This window comes from Moschus berezovskii, chromosome 23 (assembly GCF_049115385.1).
Source record: "Moschus berezovskii isolate FMDL1 chromosome 23, NW_MosBer_1.0, whole genome shotgun sequence".
In the NCBI taxonomy this organism is placed as follows: domain Eukaryota; kingdom Metazoa; phylum Chordata; class Mammalia; order Artiodactyla; family Moschidae; genus Moschus; species Moschus berezovskii.
The window spans coordinates 40,379,301-40,390,185 of record NC_142482.1 but is presented as its reverse complement, the minus strand read 5'-3'; the positions used below and the strand labels follow the sequence as shown (position 1 = coordinate 40,390,185).

General features: G+C 38.9%; 1 protein-coding gene across 1 annotated transcript; it reads left to right on the top strand.

Annotated features, from left to right (window-relative positions):
• Positions 1–107: 107 nt before the first annotated feature.
• Positions 108–1,052, top strand: LOC129557769 (olfactory receptor 2B6-like). The gene has a single exon (XM_055428406.2). It carries the CDS (start codon positions 108–110, stop codon positions 1,050–1,052), a length of 945 nt encoding a protein of 314 aa, XP_055284381.2.
• The last annotated feature ends 9,833 nt before the right edge of the window (positions 1,053–10,885 follow it).

The window sequence follows — 10,885 nt, the reverse complement described above, 5'->3', positions numbered from 1 at the left end:
GCTAAATGGTTTTTAGCTTCCAGTGGCTTCCTTTTATCATTGATACCCATCCTTAGAGAAGTGGGTGTTTAGAGGTCTCAGCTGGAATTTCTCCCATCAGTGCCAAAATGTGGGTCAGTAATCAGAGCTCACTAGATGATTTTATCTTATTGGGATTTTCTGATCGATCCTGGCTGGAAACACCACTCTTTGTAATCTTTCTGGTGGCTTACATCTTTGCCCTGTTTGGAAATATCTCTGTTATCCTAGTTTCCTGCCTGGATCCCCAGCTGGACAATCCCATGTACTTTTTTGTCTCTAATCTATCCTTTCTGGATCTCTGCTTTACTACCAGTACTGTCCCACAGATGCTAGTCAACCTTTGGGGACCAGAAAAGACCATTAGCTATGGTGGTTGTGTTGCCCAGCTCTATATTTCCTTGGCCTTGGGTTCTACGGAATGCATACTTCTAGCCATCATGGCCTTTGACCGTTATGCTGCTATTTGCAAGCCCCTTGGCTACCCAATCATCATGAACCAGAGACGCTGTATCCACATGGCCACTGGGACCTGGATTAGTGGCTTTGCTAACTCCCTTGTGCAGTCCACTCTCACCGTGTTGACCCCAAGATGTGGACAGAGGGTGATGGACCATTTCTTCTGTGAAGTTCCTGCTCTTCTGAAACTAGCTTGTACAGATACCCATGTGAATGAGGCTGAGCTCAATGTGCTAGGTGCTTTGCTACTTCTGGTGCCCCTCTCCCTCATCCTGGGCATTTATGTGTTCATTGCCCGGGCAGTAATGAGAATCCGCTCTGCTGAAAGTCGCTGGAAGGCCTTTAATACCTGTGCTTCACATTTGCTGGTGGTCTCTCTCTTCTACTTTACAGCCATCAGTATGTATGTCCAGCCTCCCTCTAGTTATTCTCGGGACAGAGGGAAGATCATGGCTCTCTTCTATGGAATCGTCACACCCACACTCAATCCATTTATCTATACTCTGAGGAACAAGGATGTGAAAGCTGCCCTTAGAAGGGTACTAACTAAGGAATTTTGGGTCAGGAAAAGATGATCTTTGAAGAGAAGACCTAAGAAGTAAGGGTGACTGTTTCTGCCTTTCAAAGAAGATTTCAGACATGGAAGTCACGAGAGGACAGTGTCATAAAGTTCACAGGTGAAACAGGACAAAGAAAGAAACCATCAACTCTTAATGATCTCTACACAGCCCTTATTTACTTTTGAGACTCTTTTTGCAATATTGGATCTTACCAAGTCATATCATTTTTTTCCCTAACACTTATGACTAGTTAACTTAGTTTCAGGGGAAAAAGTTGGTGTAATAGCTAGAGAAAAGATATTTAAGAAAGCGTTAAAAGGTATATTTGGCATAAACTGTTCCTAAATGAATCCCAAGTAAACTGGAAATGCTCTCATGTTTTTAACAATGCCACTACTATCCTGAGTTAACTTTAACCAACATGTATTGACAGCATTTAGTCATCTTCTAACAGTCAATGTCCAATTATGTCATCCACCAAAGGCCCCAGAGGCAAGTGAAATCAAGAAATATTTAGGTCAAAAGCATATAAAATAAACATATGCAAAGGGACATACATAAAAAATTTTAGACTCAGTGATTTTAAATATGTTACTTTTGCCATAAACCTTAGCCAGTCTTACACTGGTATGATAAACAACAATGAGGTCAGGGCAAATACAAGTAGAACTTACTGTGGAGGAAGAGAGAAAAAGCAGAAGGATGCTTTGAACGGTGAACAACGATCGAAAAACCTAAGGCCAAAAATATTCTAACTCAAGAAAACTTACTAGTAATTTACGAGTTTAAAGAGACAACTTCCTTTACCATTTGACTGCATAAGTTGGGCCTAGTTCAATGTAGGAGTTATGAGAAAATCACGTTGAGTTTAAAGCCTTGGTTGACTACTTAGCTTTACTTGAAAAAAGGTCTTATAGCCAACTGCCTTGCAAATACATATTAGTTAAACATGCCTAAAGAAAAGAGAGTTCAGTAAAAACTCAACATCATTGCCTGGAATGCAAATCAAATCGTTTTCTTCATTAATGAGTATATTTAGCCCCATATAGAGTGATAAACATATGTGTGTCTTTTGGGGAAAACCATTCATTATCTTTGACTATAGTTTCTTTGCCACCAAATAGGGACATTAACATTTGCCGTAATTCAAAGGTGCTTGAAATTGCCTTTCTTAGCAAACTTTGAATTTAATATTTAATACTATAGCTCTGTGACCCATAAAACAAATATAAATAATAAATTTTAATTCTAAATTCATAGAACTGTATATAATTCTTTTCCCATATGGGTCATTACAGAGTATTATTCTGAGGATCAATAGAATTTCCGCCAATCTCTCTTTTATAGTACACATTCCCCAAACTTTCTTTATAAAATCCTTTCCAAAGGATGGAAATTTAAAAATTTTTTAAATGGTTAAAATTTAACCATTTTTACTTATTTTAGTCCTCTAGTTATTTCAAAGTAATAAATCACAGTCCCTTAATAAGGTAATCTCTAAGGTTTTGATAAACATGAATTTCTCAAAATCCATCAGTGTGTTTCATCAGATTCCTTAATTTTGGAATAAATACACTGGATGGTATGAATTCTGGAATCTGAATTAAATTAGTATATGACTAGGAACATTAACTGGAGAAGGAAATGGCAACCCACTCCCGTGTTCTTGCCTGGAGAATCCCAGGGACGGGGGAGCCTGGTGGGCTGCCGTCTATGGGGTCACACAGAGTCGGACACGACTGAAGTGACTTAGCAGCAGCAGCAGCAGGAACATTAACAATCTATGTGCATTCAACACGGCCAAAAATCATGTAAAATTTTGAAATGCAAATACTGAAGACAGGATGTAATTAAAATATGCAAAAACTCTCCCTCCCAAAGATAAAATATTCTAGTAAATTGAGATCACCTCATATAATGGAATATTTCATATGAATTTCTCTTTTCTCCCCACATACCAGTAAGAATCTTGGCATTTTCCTACTCAGCATATTCAACTGCATTTAGAATTTGTTTTTCTGACAACACTGGTTAACCCCAATCACATGAGGTGTCCTTCTTTCAGGTGGGTTCTATTTGAACATTTTATCAGTGCGTTGTCTTTCAATATAAGTCCTTCCCAAGTCCATATAACATTCATATTTGTAATTTCTCAGATTTCTGCAGATTTCTCTTTCATGCTTTGGACGTGATTTTTTTTTTTTTTTTTGTCATTGAAGCAGTCAGGCTCTAATGGGAACCTGAGCTCATTCAGATATCAAATCTAATAATTGTTCTATATATGTATGCACAGTCCCATTGAGCAAATTCATATTAAAGCTTTAATGGAACACTTCCCATGCTGTGATCCAAAGGGACTTGCTTCTGTTTTCAAAAGAAAGCGCTGAATATTTTTTGGCAATATATATTTTTTTTAATTTCTATGCCACCTTTATAGTTCTGGTTTCTCAATTCTTAATTAGCAAATTCAGCGTGCAGGTTCTATCCCAGGCTAATTTATACACTTCTGTAAGAAACGGCCTCTTAAATCCACAAAGTGTTGAGGTGGAGAGCCCCCGACAACGTCAGATTCATTTCACATATGATAATATACATGTTTCAATCCATTCTCTCTAATTTGGGAGAATGGACATGATAAATGTTCAGTAAATGCACCCAACATGATTGAATCTAGAACTGTTCCTTTTTCTCTTTTTTTCCACTGCAACCTTCCCCTCTCCTCCTAAAAAGAACAGTACAAAGATCTACTTCCTGTCAGTTAAGTACAGTGAACCCTTCTACTTCCTGTGGTCCAACTGGGAGACAGATGAAGCTAAAATATAAGGAAATGGATTTTAAAGAAATGAAGGTTCCTAGCTATATTAGAGAAAGAAAATCTGTTTCCTCAATTCTAACATAATCTGGAAAAGCATATTAAACTTTAAAAAAAATTTGATAACAGTGTTTGTCACAATTCATGATCCATTTTTACACAGGACTTCATGTCACTATATTAATAATATAATATGTATGCTAATATTTATATTAAAATGTTTATAGTATTAATTTATTCATTCTTGATAAAGCAGTGTATTTCTCTGAGCTTGTATGTTGTACTTCTCAGAGGGTATTTGAGGTTATTAAATAAAAATGTTACATCTTCTTGAGTTTATTAGTTTTGCTTGACAGTCTAGATAAAATTTAAATAAATGAACATTGAAACTACTATTTTGTATTGGAACATGGATCTATTATGCTGTGAAAGTTGCATACATTTTTAAGCAAAAACATGAGACCACAAAAAAAATTAGCACTGCTGTTGGAGGTTGCTTCCGATATGCTCCCCCAAACCCTAAGGGTATGTTTTGATTTACCTTCAATATTGCAGACATATCAGAACAAAAACTTGAGACTTAAAAAAATTCTGAATTTTTAATATTTTTTCATAAATGATACCTGATACTTTAGAATTTTATACATTAAAATACACAGTTAAATGAATTACAGTACAGGTACTGTCAAGCAGGCAAATAATTATAGTGCAATGTTGAAAACACAATTAATGAAAAACTTTAAATATTCTTACAAGTATTACTAAAACATCAGTAAATTTATTAAATTTTATATTAGCAAATTTTATAAATATCAGTAAGTCATTAAACTGAAAAATATTAAGAAAGAGCAATAGGGAAGCATATTCAACAAGGTAAAATTATCTATCTCAAAACAAAGTCTCAGTTCAGTTCAGTCGCTCAGTCGTGTCCGACTCTCCGCGACCCCATGAATCACAGCACGCCAGGCCTCCCTGTCCATCACCAAATCCCGGAGTTCACTCAAACTTATGTCCACAGAGTCGGTGATGCCATCCAACCATCTCATTCTCGGTCGTCCCCGTCTCCTCCCACCCCCAACCTTTCCCAGCATCAGAGTCTTTTCCAGTGAGTCAACTCGTCGAATGAGGTGGCCAAAGTATTGCAGTTTCAGCTTTAGCATCAGTCCTTCCAATGAACACCAAGGATCGATCTCCCTTATAATGGACTGGTTGGATCTCCTTGCGGTACAAGGGACTCTCAAGAGTCTTCTCCAACACCACAGTTCAAAAGCATCAATTCTTCGGCGATCAGCTTTCTTCACAGTCCAACTCTCACATCCATACATGACCACGGGAAAAACCATAGCCTTGACTATACGGACCTTGGTTGGCAAAGTAATGTCTCTGCTTTTTAATATATTATCAAGGTAGGTCATAACTTTCCTTCCAAGGAGTAAGCGTCTTTTAATTTCATGGCTGCAATCAGCATCTGCAGTGATTTTGGAGCCCAAAAAAATAAAGTCTGACACCGTTTCCACTGTTTTTCCATCTATTTCCCATGAAGTGATGGGACCAGATGCCATGATCTTTGTTTTCTGAATGTTGAGCTTCAAGCCAACCTTTTCACTCTCCTCTTTCACTTTCATCAAGAGGCTTTTGAGTTCCTCTTCACTTTCTGCCATAAGGGTAGTGTCATCTACATATCTGAGGTTATTGATATTTCTCCCAGCAATCTTGATTCCAGCTTGTGCTTCTTCCAGCCCAGCGTTCCTCATGATGTACTCTGCATATAAGTTAAATAAGCAAGGTGACAATATACAGCCTTGACGCACTCCTTTTCCTATTTGCAACCACTCTGTTGTTCCATGTAAAGTTCTGACTGTTGCTTCCTGACCTGCATACAGGTTTCTCAAGAGGCAGGTCAGGTGGTCTGGGATTCCCATCTCTTGAAGAATTTTCCACAGTTGATTGTGATCCACACAGTCAAAGGCTTTGGCATAGTCAATGAAGCAGAAATAGATGTTTTTCTGGAACTCTCTTGCTTTCTCCATGATCCAGCGGATGTTGGCAATTTGATCTCTGGTGCCTCTGCCTTTTCTAAAACCTGCTTGAACATCTGGAAATTCAAGGTTCAGGTATTGCTGAAGCCTGGCTTGGAGAATTTTGAGCATGACTTTACTAGCGTGTGAGATGAGTGCAATTGTGCGGTAGTTTGAGCATCCTTTGGCATTCCCTTTCTTTGGGATTGGAATGAAGACTGACCTTTTCCAGTCCTGTGGCCACTGCTGAGTTTTCCAAATTTGCTGGCATATTGAGTGCAGCACTTTCACAGCATCATCTTTCAACATTTGAAATAGCTCAACTGGAATTCCATCACCTCCACTAGCTTTGTTTGTAGTGATGCTTCCTAAAGCCCCACTTGACTTCACATTCCAAGATGTCTGGCTCTAGGTCAGTGATCACGTTATCGTGACTATCTTGGTCGTGAAGATCTTTTTTGTACAGTTCTTCTGTGTATTCTTGCCACCTCTTCTTAATATCGTCTGCTTCTGTTAGGTCCATACCATTTCTGTCCTTTATCAAGCCCATCTTTGCATGAAATGTTCCCTTGGAATCTCTAATTTTCTTGAAGAGATCTCTTGTTTTTCCTATTCTGTTGTTTTCCTCTATTTCTTTGCATTGATCACTGACGAAGGCTTTCTTATCTCTCCTTGCTATTCTTTGGAAGTCTGCATTCAGATGCTTATATCTTTCCTTTTCTCCTTTGGTTTTCCCTTCTCTTCTTTTCACAGCTATTTGTAAGGCCTCATCAGATAGCCATTTTGCTTTTTTGCATTTCTTTTCCACGGGGATGGTCTTGGTCCCTGTCTCCTGTACAATGTCACGAACCTCCGTCCAGAGTTCATCAGGCACTCTATCAGATCTAGTCCCATAAATCTATTCCTCACTTCCACTGTATAATCATAAGGGATTTGATTTAGGTCATATCTGAATGGTCTAGTGGTTTTTCAATTTAAGTCTGAATTTGGCAATAAGGAGTTCATGATCTGAGCCACAGTCAGCTCCTGGTCTTGTTTTTGCTAACTGTATACAGCTTCTCCATTTTTGGCTGCAAAGAATATAATCAGATTTCGGTGTTGACCATCTGGTAATGTCCATGTGTAGAGTTTTCTCTTGTGTTGTTGGAAGAGGGTGTTTGCTATGACCAGTGCGTTCTCGTGACAAAACTCTATTAGCCTTTGCCCTGCTTCATTCCGTGCTCCAAGGCCAAATTTGCCTGTTACTCCAGGTGTTTCTTGACTTCCTACTTTTGCATTCCAGTCCCCTATAATGAAAAGGACATCTTTTTTGGGTGTTAGTTCTAAAAGGTCTTGTAGGTCTTCATAGAACCATTCAACTTCAGCTTCTTCAGCGTTACTGGTTGGGGCATAGGCCTGGATTACTGTAATATTGAATGGTTTGCCTTGGAAACGAACAGAAATGATTCTGTCGTTTTTAAGATTGCATCCAAGTACTGCATTTCGGACTCTTTTGTTGACCATGATGGCTACTCCATTTCTTCAAAGGGATTCCTGCCCACAGTAGTAGATGTAATGGTCATCTGAGTTAAATTCACCCATTCCAGTCCATTTTAATTCACTGATTCCTAGAATGTCTATGTTCATTCTTGCCATCTCCTGTTTGACCACTTCCAATTTGTCTTGATTCATGGACCTAACATTCCAGGTTCCTATGCAATATTGCTCTTTACAGCACCGGATCTTGCTTCTATCATCGGTCACATCCACAACTGGGTATTGGTTTTGCTTTTGCTCCATCCCTTTATTCCTTCTAGAGTTACTTCTCCACTGATCTCCAGTAGCATACTGGGCACCTACCGACCTGGGGAATTCCTTATTTAGTATCCTATCATTTTGCCCTTTGATACTGTTCATGGGGTTCTCAAGGCAAGTATACTGAAGTGGTTTGCCATTCCCTTCTCCAGTGGACCACATTCGGCTGTGGTCCATGTGATCAGATCAACTATTTTCCTGTGATTATGATTTCAGTGTGTCTGCCCTCTGATGCCCCCTCACAATACCTACCATCTTATTCGGGTTTCTCTTACCTTGGTCGTGGAAAATCTCTTCACAGCCGCTCCAGCAAAGTGCAGCCGCTGTACCTTACCTTGGAGGAGGGGTATCTCCTCAAGGCCGCCCCTCCTGACCTTGAACATGGAGTAGCTCCTCTTGGCGCCCTCCTGCGCCCGCGCAGCCACAGCCTGTTGGACGTGGGGCAGCTCCTCTCAACCGGCAGCCCTGGCCTCAGGCGTCGGGTAGCTCCTCTCCGCCACTCTTCTGCGCGTGGTCGGCGTCTCTCGCGCCTGCGCCGCCTAGTGTCTATTTATTAGAGGAGCACTAGAAAATTCCCAACGATGTCAAAAACAAATCAAAGCTTAGATAATGTGCACTACATAGATTCCACTTTCCTACCATGTGTTAAATCCAATTTTAACATCTACCTTCTAATTCCTTTGGGATGGCATAATTCAGGAAAGTAAAATGTAAGTCTAAGTGATGAATGTCTTTTCTGGATTGACAGAGTTTTTAAAAAAACACTTTTTCCTACTTCTTGCACTCTTCCTCTTAGCCATGTTTTGAGATGACTCCATCCCAAGATAGATAAAATCTGGATCCCACAGTTATTGGAAGGAAGGAAGCACCAACTTCCCAAGTCAGATTTTATGTGCATAAGAAATACAGTATTTTGTTTTAAATCACTGGGATTTGGAATTGATTTATTATTGCAGCAAAACCTATGTTACCTTGTCTAATGTAAGTACCATACACATAAAATCCCAACTGTAAGAAATTGTTTTATTTAAATATAATTGTAAAAAAAATGCTTAAAACTGATACCTGCAGTAAATATTGCAGTTAGGTAAAATATCAGTATTCCCACTATGAATCATGTAAAATTACTAGAAATATAAGCCACTTTTGTTCATGCTGCCCCTTACAACAATAGTCTTGTTTATAAACATAAGCCAGCACATGATTTTCTGAGTTAGAATTATAAAATTTAAAAACCCTAAATTTCTTTCTAAATCTACAGCTTGTTTGGTGGAGAGGATTATATAGAGAACAGAAACCAGCGAGCAGGTTACATTAGTTGAACTTGTACAAAAAGATGGCACTACTAATATAAAGGTATCCAACTGAAACTTTATCACTTTTCTCTGAGTTACTCCACTTAGTATAAAAATCTCTAGGTCCATCATGTTTCTGCAAATAGCATTATTTTGCTTTTTTTTTTTTACATTTAGAAGTAGATGTAAGATTCAACATTTTAAAACTTTTATTGTTTAAAAGGTAGATCTCATATTTAATGTTCATACCACAATTTTTTTAAATGCCTTTCCCATTGTCTTAGGTATTTGAAAACAGAACATGTTCATTTTTGGATGTATTACCCATCTGTGGGAGCCTATTGTTAAAATGGTGAGTGGATTATCAGGTTCAGAGTTATTTTAGTAAAGATATAGTGTTTGGATGAAGCCTAGACTCAGTGACAAATAAGTCTTCTTTTAACTCTAATTGCCTTTGATTCTGTAATCTTGTATGAGTTTATGTAACAATTACTAAACATTCTCTTTTTCAATGAGGTCCATACAAATACACATGACTTCATGGGTAACCAATAAAGTTAAAATTGATCATTCTTACTAGAGAAACTTAAGTCTGAACTTATACTACAGAAAATAAATTACATATGTTGTATATTTTTCACTCCCTGGAATGCAGAATCTAAGATTCAGTTCAACCCAGATGATAATTAACTACTTTTCACTGAAGCAATCCTTGAGGGACAGGCCCATGAAGTCCCATGCTTGAACTCATAGTGTTTACGTGAAACATCAACCACACTGAATAAGTTTGTTCCCTAGAGCCTGGACAGCACTGACTTCATGGGCTGTCCGTAGGCTCATGGGTATCAAGGGCTCAGTGGGAAGTTAAAATGTCTCTGGGTCTATGCTTACTGTTTAATCTTATATGAAAACATCTCAGTCCTTTCCCTACATGAAAATTACAAAGATCAAGACACCAGCTCAATTCTAGAATAAAGATGTTCAATTTTAGTATTAAAAGAAATTGGTTCCTACTGACTAAGATCAGCTCTGGTGAGTGAAACTTCTCTATATTTTATGAAACATTTTATAGCTGTGCGCCAAAATTTCTGTATTTCCTTTCACATTTCATTTGTTTTTTAAACCACATTTTTCATGCTTTTGTACCCATTAGTCCTCCCAAATGCTTCTAGCTAATCCACAAATGACCCTCACAATGGTAAATTCAATACTTTTATCGTTATTTTAAATTTCCTTTCTTAAATTAATGAATCTATTGTACATGGGGGCTTCTCTCGTGGCTCAGTGGTCAAAATCTGCCTGCAATGCAGGAGGTGCAGGAAATGAGGGTTTGATCCCCGGGTTGGGAAGATCCCCTGGAGAAGGACTTGGCAACCCACTCCAGTATTCTTGCCTGGAGAATCCCTTAGACAGAGGAACCTGGTGAACTACAGTCCACAGGGTCACAAAGAGTCAGACACAACTGAAGCAACTTAGCACACGTTGTACATTATTTTTTTTCTTTTAAAACATCTTCCATTGGCTCTATGATGTCACTTCTTACAGGTTTTCTTCTTCTGTCTCAGTCTGACTCAGTCCTCTTCTCTGCTGCTGCTGCTGCTAAGTCACTTCGGTCGTGTCTGACTCTGTGTGACCCCATAGACGGAAGCCCACCAGGCTCCCCCGTCCCTGGGATTCTCCAGGCAAGAACACTGGAGTGGGTTGCCATTTCCCCCTCCAATGTGTGAAAGTGAAAAGTGAAAGTGAAGTCGCTCAGTCGTGTCCGAACCTTAGCGACCCCACGGACTGCAGCCTACCAGGCTCCTCCATCCATGGGATTTTCCAGGCAAGAGTGCTGGAGTGGCTTGCCATTGCCTTCTCCGGTCCTCTTCTCTACATCTATTTAAATGTGATGGTATCTAAAAGTCTATCCTCAGACCTCTTTTCTGT